This window comes from Mastigoproctus giganteus, chromosome 3, assembly GCF_048544385.1.
Source record: "Mastigoproctus giganteus isolate SK-2022 chromosome 3, ASM4854438v1, whole genome shotgun sequence".
Classification (NCBI taxonomy): Eukaryota; Metazoa; Arthropoda; class Arachnida; order Uropygi; family Thelyphonidae; genus Mastigoproctus; species Mastigoproctus giganteus.
Window position 1 is genome coordinate 86,672,974 of NC_143577.1, and position 23,302 is coordinate 86,696,275.

General features: G+C 37.4%; 1 protein-coding gene across 1 annotated transcript in view; it reads left to right on the plus strand.

Moving 5' to 3' along the window:
• Positions 1–840: 840 nt before the first annotated feature.
• LOC150088131 (stearoyl-CoA desaturase 5-like) overlaps positions 841–23,302 on the plus strand; it is a 30,687-nt gene continuing 8,225 nt past the window's right edge. Inside the window, exons 1-4 of the mRNA XM_090370583.1 lie at positions 841–940; positions 4,928–5,120; positions 10,136–10,266; positions 15,327–15,532. Of these exons, the coding sequence (XP_090226709.1) occupies positions 4,943–5,120; positions 10,136–10,266; positions 15,327–15,532 (515 nt within the window). The 5' untranslated portion in view covers positions 841–940; positions 4,928–4,942. The remainder of the gene's footprint in view (positions 941–4,927; positions 5,121–10,135; positions 10,267–15,326; positions 15,533–23,302) is intronic.

A 23,302-nucleotide genomic window follows, 5' to 3' on the forward strand; every position in this document is an offset into this window, starting at 1 on the left:
AAAAAATAATTAATTTACATAACGTATAAGAGCACCTAAACTGAAAATTTATTTAGATATTTTATCACTATGCAGAAATTTCAGTTTCTTTTCAGTTTTATGATGTTTTATGCTTAAGAAAAAAATCGAAAAGAGTGCTTCATCAGTCTAAATCTCATCTCCATCCCTGTCACGGTGAGAAAAAATTTAAGTGGCTTTTTCTAACTGTGGCCAAATTTTTCAGTCTCGGGTGAGGGCTGCTGTCATATTTGTTCCTGGAACTCGAGTTTTATTTGCAGAAAAATTAAGTAGTGACAACAGAATACTAAAATTTGCGCCCTCTGTGGGAGCACAACCGTTGTAATCACTGTCCACGGGTCCGAATCTCGTCGGTGACGTGAGGAATTTTAATGGGCTCCTTTCTAAACATGGCTAAGTTAGTTAATCTCAGGCGAGGTTTACATCTCTCTCTCTCTCTCTCTCTCTCTCTCTCTCTCTCTCTCTCTCTCTCTCTCTCCACTCCGATAACTATGGTTTTGCCTCCAGGAAACAGCAAACAGCAATCGCTCTAGTTTATTTTGGCGCTTAACATACAACTAGCCACCACCGCACTGGCGAAAATAATGATGCGGATTAGCATAGGTGACTCAGCTCTCTTTAATGGGCTCCTTTCCAAACTGTTCGATCTTCCGAATCCCTAACGAATAAGATACTGTCACAAGTCACGTGTAATTCGTGACGCTTATTAACCTTGAACATTTTCCTCTCATTAGACTTTGGGCACATCCCATTTGCATTTCCCTGTTAACATTCTGGGAGCAACCAGAAGTATTTATAGGTTCGCATGATAAAACAGAACTTATTATCTAAGAGTACCCAAGTAAAGGAGTTACGGTATTTGATAGTTCCAGCATAGTCTACGTGTAATATCTACGAGCCAGATACGTTGAATAATTAGAAGGTAAGTATTAATGGTTACTGCAGTAAAAATGAATTCCTTCATATATTTATATTGTCCATTTATTATTTTTTCATTATTAGATTAATTTATAGTGGACATAGTGTTCTGAACGGGGTGCCAGTGGCTTCCTACAAAATCGCCAGAGAACCGCGAGATTAATTTATAATAAGACTACTGCTATCATAATAGCATTTAGTAATTTGATGAAGACACTTGCTTAACACATTCCAATGTCGTTTTTACAAAGGTCCCCAGAAGTTAACACTTTCCTGCGTTGGAATACATGAAGGTAAATGCGACGAAAATTGAGAAAAAACGTTTTGTCATCATCATCATCATGAACTTGGTCCGGCTTAGGTCTTTTAAGACCTGTTCCGTTGTAGCTCTTGGAGGTGGCCTTGATCTCGCCATCGTTGTCTTGGTCGATCAACATGTTTTGTTATCGATATAATTTCTTATTAATATCAGTTCATTAATAATATTTCTATTTTTATATTAAACACTTCATTAATAAGTTTATAATTTTAGGATCATAGTATGAGTATTTAGTTATCACAATGACAGTCCTTTCATTGCTGATAAATTACGGATAAATTACTACAGACCTACTCATATGATGGAAAATTTATTCTACTGGGTTTATCCGCTATTCATTTTCGCATGGTAACTTCTTTCATCATCATTAAAAACGTGTCTTCTGTATTCGCGTTTGTGCACTGACCACCTCGTTCTTTTTTTTTCTTCTTGTAATGTTTTTCCCTCTCTCTCTCTCTCGTTTCTTTCTCCTTAGCAAATTCCGTTAGTAATTAACAGTTGGAACATATGAAGGAAAATTAAGAACGTCGAAGTTTGTTTTTTTTTTCTCGGAAAACTGTATTCTTGTTCTTACAATACAATAAAACCTTCCGCAGAATGCACATAATTTGTAGACACAATTCACTGATACCACATAGGCACAGTTTCCATTAATAGTGGAAACTGTGCTTAACGTTCAAATTTTATTTGAATGTTAAGTTTTAGTACTTATTTTAGTAAATAGATATTCGAGTGAAAAGCAAAAACAGCAAAAGTAAACTTAGAGCCCAGACATAAAATACGCTGATACTTTAGCTCACAGTTAATCTTATTTACAAGCATAACAATTACACCAAACTCTTTGATAAGCTGGCCAGTCACTGAAGGAAATCGAGCTCGCGAAACACGTCTTGGACGAGTTCCTCTGTGGGGTACATTCCCTAGCTTTTGAGGACGATCTGGTGCTTGTCTTCCAGTCCAACACGACAGCTTTATTAGAAGAGAAAGCCAACGACGCACTGACTAAATTGCAGAACTGGGCCTCCGTCCATCGCCTCACCATCTCAGGCAAACGGCAAAAAAACGAAATCTATTCTGCTCAAGGGAAAGCTACAGCTCCGGAGACCACCTGTTATGAAAATCAGCAATACTATCATCTACCTGTATGAAGAGGTGAAATACCTGGGCTTATAACTGGATGCTAAGCTCATCTTCCACCCCCACCTGAAGTATCTAACCACCAAAATACAGAAATACTCTGCAATGAATAGGCGCAATAGCAGGGCTGACTGGGACTTGAAACACAGAGCTCGCTCACTAATATACAAAGCTATCTTTGTGCCCATCGTCCGCTATGGTCCTGTACCATTTTTTTGAGTATGCTGATCTATGTGAGGAATTGGTAGAATCAGCTAAATGAAGGTTATGAAATCTGGAGAGTCAGAGAGCAAGACAGCTTCTCTGCATTCCACAAGTTCTCCAGTGATCTGTTCAGAAGACAGGCTCTCTCTCTCTGCTATGAGGATATGAGGGCATCTTCACGAACAAGAAATTATGTTAAGTTAAAATGCTCAGAACATTTTTCTTAAACAAATACAAAGCAGAGCAGGCGCAGAGATGCGATACTTCACTCTGACGGGTTGCCTGCCTATTCATTAACTGTGAATTGATAGTGGAGTAATGTGAAATACTTAGCTGTGCCCCTAAACTGGTGTTGATAATGTTAGTTTTCCTGATTGGAAGTTGCTTGTTTTTATTTAGGGAAAATTCGGAGGTTTCCTGCAGCGAAATACGACACTGGAACGAGCAACAGACGGTGTGGACGACGAAAATTATCCACGTCTTACTAGGTTCTCACTCTATAAGCTTATCTTTGGATGGGTGCTTGTAATTTCTTCTGCCGCAGGCGTCACGTAAAACATTTGAAGCTCCTTGTGCCACTAATTACTTATGACTCCGTTTATCACTAGATGCTTGTTGATAAGTTGTTCATTGTGTAACAGGTGTAGCAGAGTTGGAGGGACCCCCTATGCCGCTTGACAATCAACTGGTCTTAGTCAATACTGTGGAGAAAAATTGGGGACTCATTATGCAATTACGTATAAACGCAATTCAATTTTTTTGTGAAGGAAATTTCCCTCTGCAGTATGTTTTTCGCATCATATCCAAGAGATATAAATGAGGAAATTAAAGAATAATGGAACAGAGTGTGCTTTTTCGTGTAAATGGACATGATGAGGTACTTGGTGGGTGTTCACCTCCGCATCTGCCAACAGCACAATAATTAGCTCACTGTGTTCAGTGATTTCTAGGTCGCAACTCTTTTTTCGTTTCACACTGGATTGGATTTATTTCCTAATGCGAAATTTGGAAATGAGAGCGCTGTTCTCTGTACAGTACATGCAATAGCTTCTGAGAAATGTTGAATACGGAATGCTAGGCTTTATGGCTCCAAGTTGTCCAGAATTGAATGTACCACTGTCTTGTGAACTGACTGATAACATCGCACTGTTGCAGGATTCAAGTGGATTTACACACTATGGGCTTTTCATAATACTTCTGATTGTCACCACAGTCAACCCTACCATGACAAACTCTAGAGTGATATCACTGATTTTCTCTTTGAGTGTTATATTCCTGAGCGGAATATAGTCATCACAGAAATATAATTTCTTTTCTTTTCCTTTCGCCGGCTTTTATATGTACGATGTTGTAAATAATTCAGGCCTTGAATGGGTTGAGCACGCTGAATTCTGATGGGATCCTTCCACTTGTTCAGATTACGAACCTAAGGGGGCATAAATTCAAATTAAGAAAAGACAGATGTAGAATAGATGTGCGGAAATTAGTCTTTAGCCAGCGGGTGGTTAATTGCTGGAACAAACTTCCATCTGTCGTTGTGGATGTTGATAAGTTAAATAAATTTGAGGAGGAACTGGACAGGCATTTGGAGGGAATGGTGTGATTTTTTTTTTTTTTTTTTTTTGGCTGATGCTGCATAAGCTCATACACTTGCTTGCTTGCATCACATGCCACTACTACTATATGGCGAAATTGGCTGGGACCATGAATATGACATCCGACAGTAACACTCGTCTTGAAATCGTTCAGCTCTCCTCTACATACCGTAACGAGAGCAACTAACTTGTGTGATTAATTCGGTTTCCATATATACCGATCAGAGTCACTTGTTTATCCAATAGATTATAAGGGCAGAGGAGTCCTGATACTTTTTTTGAGGGTATTCTCTATGTGATAGTAATTTTTGTATGCGTATTGCCCATCTTTCTGCACACCTTTAGCCCTTAATTTCAATTATAAGTTTTGGTAATTGTAAATACGTATTTTTGACTTATCTCAAAATGCATTTCAAACGTTAATTTTAAATTAACGTAATATGCCTGAATTTCATAGCAATTTTTTTCTCTTTGTCCTTGACATCTTTCGTTTTCGTGTGTGTGTACAGCTAATTTGATTCTTTAGTTTTATCGTACATTAAATAAAGATAATTTATTTATAACGCAAGTCGGTACAGATGTGGCATACTTTCTCTTTCATTATGTGATTTAATACTTCTCTTAATAATATTCTATAAGAAAAGGATTGATATTAGTAGTTAATAAATTTTCTTTTAGTAATTCACTACCTCCTTATGCCAATGTTACATTCGAACGTTTCTTTTATCATTTTCAGTAACCTCAGTGTACAATGACTATTCGCACATCAGTTAATCAAGAGGAAATGGAAAATGTTACCAAGGTTTCAAGGGATCAGAGGATCTTGTGGATCCATGTGTTTAAGTTTGTAGCACTCCACATTCTAGCTCTTTACTCAATATACAAGCTTTTTTCCTTCAGCTTCTGCTCATGGAAAACGATAGTATTTGGTGATTATTTTTTCTTTTATTTACTTTTTGTATATAAATGAGAATAAATAAGAATTTTTTGTAACTTTTATTATAATATGATGAGAATTTTTATGCCGAGATATCATTCCCCTTTAGTTATATCAAAGGCTTTTTATGAGCAAATATAAAAACAGCGCTAGCAGCTAAAATTTCCAGTAAGCTTTGCTGTACAACAATGTGTTGGAATCTTCAGGAACACCACTGGGTTATGAGAAACTCCAAATAAATAACAAGTCTGAGATCTGAAATGTATGACATCCGTTGGGATCACAAATTTACCTCGCTCAACTTAATAATCTCTAACGATCATTAATAATACGTACCTTCAAACAGTTTTCAATTTTAATTCTTCAACGTAGTACTTTTGAGTAAGCTTCTATGGAACATACGCTGCCTTATCATTAATATCCAGATACTTGCATACCTACAAAAAAAAAATTATACACAGTTGCTGAAACCTTTAACTTTTCCTTTAATCTCCTTGGAACACTCTCCCACAGTTTTTTTTTTAATATCCTCCAATGTTTTCTGAAATTCGACCTTCAAAGCGGCGACCAATTCAATTGTTTTTAGGCGGTCTTTCCTCAAACCCAGTCGACGCTCCATTTCATCCAGAGGTTCCTCTAGGATAGTGGTCAGGGCTCTGAGATGGCCAGTACTCCTTTTCGACGCACATTGTGTCCATAAGTGTAAATCTTTAACTGTTTAAATTAAAAATAAAAATCTACAATTTCTTAATTCTTTTATGTGTGCATACCTCAACTGTACATGGCCAGACCGTTCGGCAATCTCGCTGAAATAAGCCTGTTAGCTTTTGCTACAATTGCAGGGAAGTGGTATTAAAATCGCAGAGGAAGCCGCTGTCACAACTTGTGAGAAAAGCCTATGAACTCTATTTTCGATGTACAGTCGGAGATCAAGGTATGGACTGCAAAGATTTCGTGTAATTCATGTTCAAGATCATTAACAGGCTGGCTTACAGGCAGTCATAAATCGATGCAATTTGCTGTTCTGGTGATATGGCAGAAACTTCGAGACTACATAAACGATTGTTGCTTTTGCATGACCATATTTCTATTTTTTTGAGAAATCAAAGCATAAAGTAGAGTATTCCAATATACGGTCTGCTCTAAGGCCGGTTCCTCACGATGTTACAATACCAAGGGCACCAGAAACTTATGGACTTGACTATAATTCAGGATCGGGAAAGGGGTTTCCAGAAGCTACAGAACAAAGTGCAGATCCAGACTTTTCAGCTCTTGATACTGCAAAGCCACATCTAATCACTCAGGCAGAATTTGGTCAGAGATTTGGCTCAGTTACTAGGATCGCGTCTTTAGCAGCGGAATCGTCTTGAAAAGGGTGTCACCGTGTCTTTTTTTCTAAAATAGGAAGAGGAAATCTAATATAACGACCTATTACTCCATGGAGGGTGCTTTAGTTTATTATAACAATGTCCAGGAATTCACGAAAGAGTTACATCTGAAGCACATCCGCGAGCATTGAACGCTTTTCATTGATTTATTCAAGTTCAGTTTGCATTATAGAGTTTTACTCTATAATGCAAATATCCATCTATACCATTGGCCCATGCAATTCACATGAAGGAAACATACGAGAACCTATAGGTTCTTTTGCAGAAAATGTGCTATCAAAAATAAAAATTGAATACCTGTTCTAACCTAAAAAAATGACTGGGTTGCAAGGTGGATACACTAAATACTGTTGCTTTTTATGCGAATGGGACAGCCGAGAGAAGGATTACCATTACAGGATAAAAGGAATGGCCAGACCGTTCAGAAAATATACCAAGCCAGAAAAATGTAGCGCATCCTCCTTTGGTGGATAAGTCAGAAATATCTTTGCCTCCATTGCACATAAACTAGGTTTTATAAAAATATTTGTGAAAGTGATGAACAAAAAAGAGAAGAATTTTCCTGTTTGAGGCAAAAGTTTTCTCGAATCAGTGAGTCCAAGAAAAAACAGGGAAATTTTGTGGGTTCTCAAATCAAACTGCTATTCCAAGATAAGGAATTCACTAAAAATATTAATTACTACAGAAATAAGAGCCTAGAGGGCATTTGAAAACGTCTGACAGGACGTTTTAGGCAATGAGAAATCACAAAATTAAGTGAAATTGCGGATGAGATAATTTTAGCGTACGGAGAGTTGGATTGTAACATGTCGTTAAAGCTTCATTTTCTACGTTCCCATTTATACTTTTTTCCTGAAAACTTGGGAGTGATCTCCAATGAACACAGTGAAATGTTTTACCAAAATATTTTTCAAATGGAAAAAAGATACAAGGGAAAATCGAGTCCATATTTATGCACAGACTACTGTTCGAATGGACGATTATAAAAGGCAAAAAATTAAAATATAAATGTCATCACATAAACGTTTTTGTAAATAGAATAAGGTGAATAGATCGCCTGACCAATATTTAGTACTGTTTGTAACATTTTCTTAAAATATATGAAATCTTTTTACTAAAAACTTAATTTTTGACTTTAATCCCTTCTCCCCTAAAACTGGCGGTTGTTAGCGCAATATAGTTGCCATATTTAAATTCAGCAATGTCTACAGCAATCTACAAGAATCACCCTAAACTTCAACAGGGAGCGAAAAAAAAACTTTTTTTCGCTCCCTGTAAAAAAGTAAAAAGTAAAACTTTTTACTTTGTTGTATTTTAGTTTGATTAACGTTACTACGTTGTTTGTACCTGCAATCTTCTTTCTTTCTTTTTTTTTTTTTTTTTTTGCCCATCAGTGTAATGCGTTACTTATGTTCTGGTAGCACCAGAACTCCATGTATATTTTCTGTAAATTGCATGTGTTCTGTGGTCGATTTTTTTGTTTTGTTGGACCAAAAACCCGAGTTTCCGAGAGAAAAAACATGCTCCCCTCTCCTGACATCGAGTAACTCAGCCACGTTATGAAAGAGGCCCATAAAAATTCCTCGCATCATCGACGATGAGATTCGAACTCGGGTATTTTCTATCCTGTGTGGGGAGGAGGGCGATCCTACCAACTGTGCTGCTCACAAGGGCACCTATATCGGCAGAGCAATTCTCTATCTCATACTGCTAGCATTGTGACAAACTAGTTTTAGGACATGAGCATCGAAAATTGGACGAAACAGCCCATACTCTGATCGCAGTCCTACAGAGAACCTCCAGGACTGAATTGGATCATCTGGTGCGTGAGAAGAGAGACAGCCCAAAAAATAGAGCTGAACTGGTCGCTGCTTGAAGACCTAATAGCAGAATATATCACAGGAAGATTTACAAAAACCAGAGGAGCGTATTTCATGGAGATTAGAGGTTGTCATTAAGGTAAAGGTTTCGTCACAAATTTTTAGTTTTCGTTTAAATAAATGTTATTTATAAATGTGCAGGATCCGAATTTTAATGTTAAGCCAGTGTATATATCTGCATGAATTTCTTTAAAGACTGTATGCGATGCAGTTTACATGATAAGACAATGTTATCTGAAGCAACAGGCTGCACGTGCAATAAGTTAACGAAGAGGGCTAAACCACCAGAGATTGTAGTCACTGAGATCAATCATGTTCTAAATGAATAAAGCCACTACGTATAAAAGAGTCGCAGCTACTAAGCCATCAGGAAGCAATTGGAATTGGCATTCTCGTTGATCACATCTTGCAGAACACTTTCCTCATAGGTTTCTGCTTGCCACGGCTATGAAACATATGGACCAAGAACTTGTTAATTTTCGTTACAAAAGCTAGCGCAATTGTTGATGATTATCTTAGTTCCTGATCATAGTGTCCAAGAATGAAAAAAAACAAAACAAAACTGCCATATTAACGCCACCCAAAAACTAACTTATCTGCCCATGTATATTATATCCATAAATTGCGTGTGTCCTTCGGTTGATTTTTTGGTTTTTGCTGGATGAAAAACCCGATTTCCAAGGAAAAATATGTTCTATCTATGCCTGAGACTTACAACTCAACCACCACGGAGTGAAAAGAGCGCATAAAGGTTCCTGGCGTCATTGACGGGATTAGAACCCGGACCTTTTTCACCCGGTGTTTGGAGGACGGTGATTATAACAGCTGTGGTACCCGCGCAGACATATTCCAAGGACAGTCCGCTGCGGTCAGGTTTCAGGTGCCATTAATACAACACTTTACATCTCATGGACAGATAAGACCATCTGTACGATTTGATCAATTCTTCTTTGGCGAGTGAACACTAGCTTCTTTCTTCAAAGATTCACTTCATCTCTCAGTCAAAACACTGTCATTTCTCAGCTCTTCCTGACATAATGGTCCTATATCTTTGCCTCATCTTAGCAGTATTTATTTTCGTGTCCATCCGAAAGTTCCTGCCTATCATGGCCGTTCAACCTCCCTCATACAATTCTCCCATGCTAGGGGACTAAAAACCTGGTACGTAATATTTGATGATGTTGCAATGCTCATTGTCTTCTGACTGCAGTACTTTCTGGATAAAGAGTACTATATATTTAGTTAAATGGCCCTGGAGCACACTTTGAAACGCAATGGTGAAATCCTAGAGAAACAAAAAATCCCACGATAGTAAAACCTGAAACTTCTTCATTCCTAACTCCATCAATTAGTAACTTGCATACGAAAGCCTGAAACAAATGATTTCAGAGTGCAAAATTAGTTGAGATCTACCATGAAGTAGCCACTTTTTTTTATAATATCCCATACATATAAATTCAATCAATCGAGGATGTACTCCAGAGATATTTCTTTATGTATTCATTGTCCAGAAGTACTACATTCAATAGGTGATTGGGCATACACTTCACTTAGTAGGCTTTAGTCTTTTAGATAACAGCCAGTTTCAATCAATAAAACTACTTCATTTAATACCATTTTTAATATATCTTTGTTAATGCTATGCGGATATTGTTTTTAATCTAAAGAAGCTATGAATATTTAATTAAAAAGCTGCGCTGTATAAAAAGCAAACTCCTTAACACTTCCATTTTCTTTAGCTTTTATTTACGCTTTTGGAACGGGCGTTGCAGTTACTGGAGGATCGCACCGTTTATGGGCGCACCGTTCTTACAAAGCTCGTTGGCCATTGCGTCTCTTCTTCATATGCATGCAGAGTGGATCATTTCAAGTAAGTTGACCACCACTATTCTTTGGTGTACTTAAAATATTTTAAAATTTTAAACTAAAAGCGAATAATTTGGTAGATAAATAATTCAAAACACATAAAATGCGTAATTACATAATTATAAAATTAGTTCGGTGCTCTTTCAGTTCCAGATGACCATTCGTAGGCGATTCTTGCAAATTGTGTTTATTTATAATGGTGTATTCTCGCTTTTATCATGTCTGTCTGTCTGCACATAAAGCAATGATTTTCTGGTTGGACAGATTTGGCGGAATGTTTGTATTTGAGGTTTTTAATAATATTTATCATTACGAATTCAATTTTGGTTCACATTACTTCAGGGTTCTCAAACTGTAAGTAACGATCCCACGAGGAGTCGTATTCAACTCAGAGGAGGGTTGAATTTTTTTAAAAATGTTGACTTCTGTTTAAATTTGATTGTTTTTTTTTAAAGTATTTTCAAAGAAACAGTTTTATTTTATGAAGTCGAAAGGTTCTATCATTGTTTTAACTGATAAACAGATAAATATATAATAATTAAAAGTAAGTGGTATATTTATTGCTTGCCTATCATTTCATTTCATTTTTTTACAGATTCATATGATATATAGCATAATATGATATACAGATTCATATGATATATAGCATAATATGATATATAGCATAATATGATATACAGATTCATATGATATATGCAGATAATAAACAGATTCATATGATATGCAGATAATAAACAGATTCATATGATATGCAGATAATAAACAGATTCATATGATATACAGAAATATAAATTGCGGCTCAAGGAATCACAGGACATGCATATGGCACAATGAGCCATATGACATGAATAAGACCATATGTGACGCAAGGAGCCACTAATCTTTCGATATCAACAAGAGATGAAGACAAATAATAATATGGTCACAAGTAACTACATAAATTGCCAATAAGATTAGCCGGTTTACAAAGGAACACAATGATTATTAACTACCAGGTCAATTATACTGCTTATTTCAGCATCTTTTATTGTTACACAGAATTCATGTCAATAGTCTATAAGCCTTCTACTTTCCTCAAGTTCAAGCAGCACTAATCTTCTCTAAAATAATTTCTTGGAAAATTTTGGAAAAGCCTGAAAATCTTCCTCAGTCTTTATTAATTGAGTCTTATCGTCCACAGTCAGATGAGCAACATTAGGACTCGCGAATAAAAATTCATTTCTGAGATCCAAGTACTTGTGACAATAATACAAAACATGGTTCCATGTTTCCAGAGCTGTGCAGTGACACTGCGACCCTTCCGAAACACTAGCTGATTCAGCTTTGCTAAAAGTGAGCCATGACCGGTTAATAAAAACATAGTTTGTAAATTAGGCACAAACCATTTTTCGGGCTGAATATCAAAAATAGAGGGAAAGAACCTACGCGTTATTTCACCTTTATTTGAATTAGCGTTTCAGTTACGTTTGGTCTTATTCATATCATAAGGCTCGTTGTGCCATGTGTATGTCCTGTGATTCCTTCAGCCACAATTTATATTTCTGATTTATATTTCAGTTAGCCCATCTATGATTCCAAAAAGTTATCAAGATATCTAAGATTCGCTTGTCCTTATGCTTAGGATCATTAGCTAAATCCAACTCAAGATTACGAATAATAAAAGGAGTTCCACGCCGAATATTGAAAGTCATTACTCTGTAAATCAGAAAGAGGTCAATTGGCATTTTCCTTGTGACAATCTGTAGCGCATCAGTGGAGACAGTTCTACAAACTAGAGCCATCTTTAAGAGCATCATCCTCTGAATGGAATACAGTTTTCTTATACTGTATATCTATTTTGTTAAATGAACACAGTCTATCCAAGCTGAGATACCATAAGAAACAAAAGGAAGGAAACACAGTCTTAAAGAAGATATAGTGCCCTACCTCTAACACCCCAATCCTTCCTAGTAATTCTAACTATCATGTTAACAAACTTTGAAACCTTTTCAGATAGAAAATTGATAAGGGTGTTTAAAATATAAGACCTTTGTCAATGAAGACGCCAAGATATTTAATATTCTTAACGGATTTTAAATTTTCACAACTAATCAGCACCATGAGGTTCACTACGAACAGATAGGTTCCCCTTTAGCAATAATGTTTTTGTTTTTGACCTGGATATTGTTAATTTATGGCAGTCACACCAAGCATTCAGACCTTTTATTATTTCATTAGATCGTTGTTCAATTTGTAGCCTGAAACTAATATTACCAGGTCATCGGCATATGCAATCATATGAACATGACTATATTCCTTCCGTAACCAATCCTCTAATACCAATTTACACATTAGTGGCCCAAAAACAGATGCCTGCGGACATCCTCGAATAGCAGATCTAGTTACCGAATTCCAACTAAACTTAACTGTAAAAGATCTTTCCTTAAAATAATCCACTATGACGCTATAAAGCTGATGGGAGCATTTTGCGAGGCGAAGCATCAATAACACACTGTCCCAAGAGATATTATCAAAATCCCCTCCAAAATCAACGAAAATGCCAAGAACATATTTTGCATTTGAATCTCGATACAAATTAACCAAAAATATTTAAAGCATCCTCTGCACTACAACGAGAAGCATTTGTTGAAAATAAGAAGATGATTCTCAGGAAACAGCTCAAAGAAACGCTTAATAACTTCCCCTTCAATGAGGTCCATACCAGGACACATGTTATTACGAATTTTGTTAACAGCTGAATTAAGATCTTCCATTGAAAATAATTTCTCTTTAATATTGCTAACACAACCACAATCTAACCGATCAGTACTATCAGAATGCTTCACCTCATCCATATGATGATGAGATCCATTGACTAGGTGATAAAGTATAACATTAATGCTGCCAAGCCAACCAACAGTTTCAGAGTCTCCACAATGCATAATAGAACTTATCACATCCCCAAATGGCCTTAATTTGTGCAAACACAACACTAAACATTACCTCATGTATCCTCATTACCAGCTATTTGCACTAAATCCTAACCCACTCTACTGGTAATCATAGTCCTCTCTACCCACACCAACTAGTTTTTTTAAAGTTGTTCAATATCATAGATTACTTAACATGAATTTGTTTAATTCCTACAAATTTTCGTTAAGGTCCTGCAGAAACCGCCTAACAAACACCTTACTTCATTTGTCACCACAAGATTTTAATTTCAGTAGCACATTGCCAAATGCCGAACTCCTGAGCAACATAATGAACAGACATTTCTTCGTAAGATATCCAACTATTATTCTATCCTGAATACTGAATTGATGAGCGCTTGTAGGAAGATATTCACATGGATTTTTTTAAACTTCTGAGACAGGCTTGACTAATGTCCTATTCCATTATATCGGTAAACTTTCCGATTAACCACTTGCTCATTGTCCTGCATACACGTTTGAATATCTTTATCGTACAAATTATATATGCAATTTTACGTATATATATATATATATATATATATATATATATATATACACGTACAATTGCATATAAATATATACTCACTCGTATATGTATATATATATTGTATACTCACTCGTATATGTACTGTATATATATATATTGTATACTCACTCGTATATGTACTGTATATATATATTGTATACTCACTCGTATATGTATTTCATAGTGAGACGTTATTTCCTGCAATCACAGGAGTAAACTACCAGTATTTTTGAATTACACATTATATGTACTTGAGCTTCGCAGAGTGTCTACATTTTATGTCCCTATCTCTGCTAAAAATAGTGCATTCTGAAGAAGCTGAGTATTTCTCCAATCCAGGCACCCCGGATTTCTTGGAAAATATTGATTTCCAAGTCGTCCATAAATGCAGTTATGTAAATTGCACGAAAAATGTTAATTATATAAAGTATTGCTTAAATGTTTTTAAATATAGAAAACGTAGCCATCTTTCTGTACTTCTTCGGTGTAGTGGGGAATGCATGTCAGTTTATATTACATGCTTTATATATATAGGAGAGGCTGTTTTTACGAACAGATGCCCAGTTACTGTTTGCTACACGCGTGAATTATACTTGCATCTGACATTTAATGTACAAATCGGAAAAGTTCTGATCAAGCCATAAAACAATTGGCAATTGAAGTATGGCTGCTCTTCGTTATTAATAAACCTCATATTATAATTGGAACGTATTCTACAATCTTAGTTATATTTGTGCAAACATTTCTGGTACGCATTATTGCAGGCGGACAAGAAGCACACATATGAACCAATCAACAGGCACACAAAGACATATATTGACGCAGTTGTTATTAGATCAATATGTTGATATTAATCTAATATTGACTTTATATTGATTTCTTGCGACTTAGGTGTCTCAATGAGTCTGTTAAACAAGCCAAACAGTCCACTGAAATTGGTCTTACGGGTAATACAGTACTTCTAATCACTGTTCTTCCCGACCGAGGTGGAAAAAGTCTGTTTGAATCCAGTCAATGAAGCAATGAATTTTTATGGTGTTTTTTTCACAATGTCGTTGAGTTAGTGATCTCAGCTGAGAATTGCATAGTTTTTCTCCTGAAAACTTGCGCTTTTCGTCAAGCAAAGAGAAACAAGACCAAAGAAAACATGCAATTACAAACACAGTATACTGATGTTCATAGCCTTTGTTCTGATGCACCAGTTCTATTTCTATGACTGTTTTCATGGATTGGAGATATTCGACACAATCTTCGAAGACATGCATCCATATCCTTCTAGTATTTGAAACATTGCTAATGTTTTGAATATTACATATTCAAAACATTAGCAACAAGAATGAAATTAACACAATGTTATTAAAAAAATAAGTGAATGAATTATCAATGAAAAAAACAAAAATTATAATACAATCTAAATTATCAATAAATGCAATGCTTTTATAAAATCATTCCAATGGAAATGATGAACATTCCAATGGGAATTTTGAACAGCCTTTTTGTATTTTAAATATATGTTGATGTCATAAAAGTATTTAGTTTTCACATGCAAATACGTATATTGATTAATATATTTACTTTTGTTTATAGCGAGATATTTATGATTGGTGTAGAGACCACCGGGTCCATCATAAATATACCGAAACAGATGCTGATCCACACAACATTAATCGAGGTTTATTTTTTGCTCATATTGGCTGGCTAATGATGAATAAGCATCCAGAGGTAGTAAGGAAAGGAAAAAATATTGATCTGAGTGATCTCTTAAGTGATCCACTTATAAGATTTCAAAGAAGGTTAGTAAACTGTATTTAGGAAGTTTAGTTCATTTTTACTTTATTACCTTAATTTCTTTTTGTGAATATTAATTACTATATTTAATAATCATTCTTATACCACGTGAAATATAGCTTATTAAGCTTATAGCCCAAACCACTATACATTTAAGGTGATGTTTCAGTCATTTTACTGATACCCGTCATTAAACCATGCTGTTAGGGGTAGAAAAATAGAAAATGTCGCAATTTTAATCATATTACAATAATTATTAATTGTGAATTTTAAATCTAAAGTTTTGAAGGTTAAATTTCTGTTTTGGTTACACAGATATTAAAAATAAGTAAATGCATACGGATAAAAATACATAAAGATTCAATTCTTACCCGCTGACAGACTCCTGCTTGCCAATGCTACCAGAACCTGATGTGCATACTGGCAAGAGGTGCTGTCGACAGTTAATTTATAGGTGAGGAATTGTCTGTTAACTAATAGAAATATGCCAAGTTTTTCTATCCTGGAACCAGTGGTGCTTGTTGGAATGGAAGCCTAGGGATTCGTTCCCTCTTCTATTTTCTTGTTAATAAAGGTGGAAATATTGTGGGTTGAATTCGATTCCATGTTTTCTGTTAATTGGTGAGGCTCCGAACGTTTTTATTTTAGCTATTTATTTGAGCTTAATAAATTATATTATTAATTTCACTTGGTATAAGAGTGGGCATTAAATATAGTAATTAATATTCATGGAAAAGAACCAAGTAACGTCCTTCCCTAACTATATAATTTCTTTTCATTAATTGAAAAGAAAAGTCAAAACTTATGAGAATGTTAGTAAAAAGAGAGAGTAATTTAATAACTAATTTTTCACCGCATCCCATTCTTGATACCCTCTTTCGGACATAACACACCGAATTTGACTTCAATATTGATAAGAATTTCCTGTGGTTTTTATTAAATCCTCAGCACATCATTTAATCCCTTTACTTTGAACCTCACTCTCATAACTTGAAGAAGTGTACAGCGGGAAAGATGGAACAGCAGAACCTCTTCAAAAATTGATCATATGGAACTCTTCAAACTGAATGGGAAAAAGCATACGTGTATGTGAACCTAGTGTATTTTACATTTCAACCCAATTTTATATTGCTCCAAAAGGTTATAATTTTCTTATCACACACTCCTCTTAAACACTGAAATACTAAAAATTATTTTGCTGTATTGTTTTGTATTATTGAAGGAAGGTTTTTTGCTTTATATTTTTCCTATTTACGATCATGTGAAAATTCGTCATTTTAAAAGTAATAAACATGGCCATTAATGGTCAAGTAATAAACATGGTCATCTTAAGCGCATAAGAAAATAAATTTTGAAACTGTTATTATTGACAGGCATTTAGGATCAGCATGTTTAAAATTTATGCTTTGTATTTTTTTTTTTCGGACTATTTAACAAAAATTAATGCCTTCTGTGAATTCTATGCTACATAGCTGTTAATAGTTAAAGTTTTACCTGATGTTTATTAATAACTGTCTATTTGACTAATTGATATCTCTTACACGTATAATTATAGATGGCTAAATACAGTATTAACAAGTAAAAAAATTTGTAATCGAATAACAACTCTATGTAAATGAAGTCACCATGATTCACCAGTAATGCTAATTTTTACAGTCACTGAAGAAGTGGTACAGGAAATATCACGAAATATCTGAGTATAATCTGTAAATATTTAAGAAATTAAAGGCAGATTACACTCTACGCAACGTCACGTGCTCATTATTCTCTACGGATTAAATAAAATCCACAAGGGAACTTCGCAACGTTTTCCCTTCATAACCTGAACTGCCCCAGGAGAATTTAGTTTACTGTTTTCGAAGAGGTTAATAATTCTTATAGTGAATAGCCTTTGCCCTATAGAAAGATCAGAGAGAGTTACAAGAATACCGAAAATGTCCTCGTGGGTAGCACATTTGGTATAATCACCGTTCTCCCCACATGGTAGGAAAAAAAAAAAACATGAATTCGAATCCCATCAATGATGCAAGGAATATTTATGGATGTTTTTTATAATGTGGTAAGTCAGTCGGTCTCAGGCGATGGTAAGTAGGATGGTTATTTCTCCTGAAAACTCGAGTTTTTCGTCAAGTAAACAGCAAATCAACCACAGAACACACGCAATTTATCATCAGCAACTTGGGCCATATGGATGGCCTAAGTTGCTGATGAGCGTAAACCACGCAACAACATTTAAACAACAATACAAGGAAGAGTATTAATCACACAGACTTCAGATGATGGTAATGTCGAGATTCTTGTTTAATATAACGATGGCCAATTTGGGATCAGGAACGGAATCATGGACTCATCGAAAGAATGTTTTAAGAAATAGGCTCCTGTATGCACATTAATTCCAGATGGAATTCTTCAGTGACAATTCTTAAGCCCCCGTGACACTTTGATGTCCATGTATATTTAACTTGGATATTTCTATAGGATTTATAACTGTGTTGCCCGTTATATTCGTAAGGTTATTATTGGGAAAAGCTGATTTTACTCATAGTGTTTTCATACAAGTTCTCTCCAGAGCATATATGTATTTAGGGCACTGAGAATCACTGAGGAATGGTTGTGGGCTCTTTTTCTTCTTTTGAAATTAATGCATTTGGATGGTTCAACTTGGTGCCAGAAATTTGTTTTTTTTTTTTTTTTTGATTTGGTAGTTGTTGGCGCATCGGCTTCTGTGGCCATATTGCACATCCCAAGGTTTTTGCAGTATTTTGATCCAAGCCCGAGGCGAGAATCGAACCCGCGACCTTTGGGTTGCCGGGCAGGTACTTTACCCACTCGGCTAGCCCGGTCGGCCCAGAAATTTGTAACAGAAGTCTCATATTTTTGAGATTCACCGTTATTATGCTATATCACCATTTTACTTAAGTATATACATAATTCAATCACACTATTATGACCACTTCCCAATGCAGACATCACACACGACTAGCGAATCATACAGCGCACTTGTCAAGTTCACAAACCCCAAGCATATAAGCTCACCGGGCTAGCCGGGTGGGTAAAGTGCCTGCCTGGCAACCCAAAGGTCGCGGGTCGAATCCAGCCTCGGGCTTGGATCAAAGTACTGCAAAAACCTTTGGGAGGTGCATTATGGCCACAGAAGCCGATGTGCCAACAACTACCAAAAAAAAAAAAAAAAACATATAAGGCTTGATGTTCGGCTTCCTTGAACGCAGTAACAGCCTCTGTCATGGGCAAAGTACGGGACCTATCAGACCAGTAAAAAGGCATGATCATCAGCTATCGGGCTAGGGGCCCAAGCATTTCCGAAACAGTGGACTTTGTGAAATTCTCACATGCTGCAGTGGTGAAAGTGTATGAAGACTGGACGAATGGGACAGTTTTGACAACCTGACGTGCCAATTGTGGAGCCCCATGCGCCACTGATTCCAGAGGTAAACGTCGGCTGAAACGGTTGGTCGGGACCGATCGGCGCACTGCTATTGCTCAACTGGCCGTCCAAATGAACCGTGGGGCCACCAGAAAGGTCTCCAACACGACAAAAAATTAAGATAAATTATGATGGGTAGATGTAAATGATTACATCTACCCATCTACCCATCGGGTAGATGGGTAATGGGTAAACGGGTAGATGTAAATGATTACATCTACCCGTTTATTTATTTATCTGTAAATTGCGTGTGTTCTCTGGTCGATTTGCCTGTTTGCTGGACGAAAAACCCCCAATTTCTTTTTATTATGAACGCTTGGTGACAGCACCCATACTCACGGCCGTTCATCGCAAACAACGACGTCAGTTTGCACAGCAATAACGAGTGGCCGAGTGGCAACGGGTGGCCTTCTCCGATGAGTCACGGTTTCTACTCCACCGAGTGGATGGACGGTGGCGTTATGGTAAGTAAAGTGTAAAGTGTGTTGATGTCAAACGGCACCTGGGGTTTCCCCCATCTCCGCGTTGCCTTCATTGCAGGTGAACCAGTTCACTGGGAAGGCCAGAGATTTAAAAGTGTATGGATATTTTAAATATGTAATGTCCTGTACTGTTATTCTTCTGGCCATTTAGCCGCTGGACCCCTACTGAGGCCCAACGTTGCCCACACTTCGTCCCGTGGAGACAGACCAGGTACACCAGTATTTTAAGTAGGTACTCTGGCAGGTCCTGCTGCCTACTTTCCTGAGATTTCAGCGGCTAGGACCTAAATATATATATATATATATCGATTGCGTTGGGATGTCGCTTGAAATGAATAGACCGAGATTGGGCGAAACTGTAAATTTTGTCGAGTTTAGATTTAATGTGTGGTGCATTCGCCTGTGTGTGAAGATAGAATGGAGGGAAGGCAGAATAGTGGGGGGTAAAGGCAGAAGTATTGGGACGATAGAGAAGATGTCCCCAAATGATCAGTGGGGCATGCCCCTGGTGAGCGTTATAGTATAGTGTATGGTGTATAGTGTGTTTAGGGTCTAACGGCACCAGGGGTTTCCGCCATCTCCGTGTAGTATACATTGTGGAGTGATACAGAACACTGAAGAGGCCAGAGGTTTAAAAGTGTATGGATATTGTGGTGTGAAATGTTTTATACCGTTGTTCATCTGGTCATTTAGCCGTTGGGTCTCAAATGAGACCCATCGTTGCCCGCGCTATACCTCGTGGAGGCAGACCAGGTACACCAGTAGTTTAGAAATTTACTATTTACTCTGGCAGGTCCTGCCACCTAATTTCCTGCGATTTCAGTGGCTAGGACCTAAAAAAAAAAAAAAAAAAAAAGGTGGGGTGATGGACACTAGAAATTGGGTCAGGCCGAAAGAGATATAAGGTATGCGAGGTAGAGTTAATTTTTTTTTTTTTAGTGTCGGGCTTGTGCAATTTTGACAAGGGTGAAACGCTAGTTGCAAGATAGCTAGAGAGGGAAGGGAGACTGAAGACTGGAGGGTAAAAGACAGAAATATGGGGTCAATAGCGCAGATAACTCCAAAAGTCGGTGGGGCAGGCCCATGCCTCACCAGGTGAAGATAGGGGATTCCATTCCATTTCCGTTTATTTACACACACAATTTTATGTACATTCTCATGATATAAACAAACAATTTATATACAAGATTATATACAGTTTTATAGACATTATCATATATATATATATCCATTCTATATAATGGTAGTCAAGGTACTGTGTGTGTTTGCATGTGTGTTCTTATATCGGGGTGGCTCCTAGGCCTTAGCCCATCTCCACCTCTGTACTCTGTTATGGTGCAGAAACTCTGCATAATGGGCCTGAAAAGTGTCAGTGTATGTGTGTTGTTTTGTTGTGGTAGGCTATTATGCCACCAGGGTGCAGCCAAAGTATGGGCAGCTGCTGCCTGGTGCCCATCCCTAGCACCGGGCCTGGGTCAACAGTCCTCCTGTACCGGTGTTATTACCACCGAAAATCTCGCACCCGCCAGAGGGAGTGCAATACTGGCGAGTGCCTAATGTCCCGTCCGTCTGAGTGGTCAAGTCCAGATAATGACTCCAGTTTAAGCCAGCGGTCAGATCCAGGTTAAGTTAATGATTAGTCAGATTGTAGATTTTAGCTGTTAGATTTTTGTTTGGTTGACACATCTAAGGATCTTTATTCTGGATGACGAGTGGCCGGTTTGTAGGAAAATTTCTGCTAAGGTTGGGGGTATGTTCTTCTAGTAAAAAGATCCTGCGCAAACTGCGTTAAGGCTTTATAATTGTCCTCGCTTTCCAGGAGATATTGTACTTGGTTTATTGGGGAGAAACGTATTCTGGTTATTAAGAGGCAGTGGAGGTCTTCGTATAGTTGGCAGTGGTGCGTGAGGTGCTCCTACGTCTCTGGCTGTCCACAGTGGCAGAGAGGGGTGCACTCAAACCGAAACTGGAGAGTTTTGCTCTTATTGCGCCGTGTCCCGTGAGCAGGAAAGATGTCAGCAGTCCCGGTGAAAACCAGTTTGGGCTTTTGGGAACCACTAGTTGATTATCCGGTATGAATCTTCGCGTGACTTCCCCTTTTGTCGAAGTCTTCCAGCGGGTTTGCCAGGCCTGCTTTAGGTGGGTGAGAAGGCGTTTTTTTATCGAGTTTACGATCGTTCGACGGATCACTTGTGTAGTCTAGGCAGGGGATTGTTCTGCCTTTGGATAGTTGATAAAGCAACCCACAGCGGACGATCTCCAGGTCCAGGGGAAGAGCGCCCAAGAAGATCTGGAGGGCGTGGGTTCTTACAGTACAGCAGGCTCTCGAGATTGTCAGTAGGATTGAACGTTGAATGGTCTCTAGCTTCCTTTTGTTTACTGCTGTTATCGCCTTGTGGAACCAGACTCCTGATGCGTATATTATTGCTAGTAAGAAGACTGCCTTATAGAAGAGGGAAAGGGTCCTCTTCTTAAGGCCCCAGTCGCGACGAGTGACTCTAGCTATTAGTGCGGAGTATTTTTTGATTTTGCTTCGGAGGTAAGTAAGATGGGGTGTGAATGACAGATTTTTATCCAGCAGAATACCAAGATATTTAATTTCAGTGGAAAGCTTAATTGTTGTTTCCTGAATCTTTATCTGGGGAGACCCTCTGATCAATATTTACAAATGAAAAGCCTTTTGTGGCAAAGGGAAATTGTGGGAGCGAAGTTAAAAAATATGTAATTAATGATATTGAAATTTCGCAAGATTATTTAATGAAAAAACTTTCGAGCCTACAGACCAGTAAGGCTCCTGGAGTTGATGGAATATACCCTATAATCTTAAGAGAGGCAGCAAGCGAGTGCATTGAACCATTGAGGCTAATTATGCGAGCATCATTAGACTCTGGGGAGATTCCCTTGGATTGGAAAAGTGCAAATGTATCTCCCATACATAAGGGTGGCTCTAAAAGTGAAGTTGGAAATTATCGACCTGTCAGTCTGACTTCAGTAGTAGGGAAAATCATGGAGGCAATGATCAAGGGTGGAATTCAGGATCATTTGGATCGAATTGAAATTCTCAAGGATACTCAGCATGGTTTCGTAAAGGGAAAATCATGTTTAACAAATCTGGTTCGCTATTTCGAAAGGGTCACTCACGAGCTGGATTTAGGGAATAATTTCGACATTGTTTATTTAGATTTCAGCAAAGCTTTTGACTCAGTCCCACATGAGCGGTTGCTTTATAAGCTGGAACAGGTTGGAATCACTGGGAAAATCCTTAGATGGATAGAAGGATGGCTTCAGGGCAGGAGGCAGAGGGTTGTGATAAATGGTTATTCCTCAGATTGGGTTGATGTAAGAAGTGGGGTTCCCCAAGGATCAGTATTAGGACCACTGTTGTTTTTAATTTTCATAAACGACATTGATGAAGGGATAGAGGGCGTGATGTCTAAATTTGCAGATGATGTTAAAATTGGGAGAGTAGTTAATGATCACTGTCAAGCTGAGCTTCTTCAGAGAGACCTAGATAGACTTCAGGAATGGTCAGAAAAATGGCAGCTGTGCTTTAATCCAAAAAAGTGTAAGGTATTACACCTGGGAAACAGTAATCCCAAAAAAACTTATTCACTTGGTGGAGTTCAACTAAAGCCAGTACTGGAGGAAAGGGACTTGGGTGTTACGATACGGTCAGACATGAAATTCTCTGAGCATTGTAAACAGGTTGCAAGGAAGGCCCATGGTGTCCTATCGATGATCTATCGAACTTTTGCAAGTAGAGATAGGGACGTGATAATCCCATTATATAAGGCTTATGTTAGACCACACTTGGAATACTGTGTTCAAGTATGGAGACCGCACCTGAA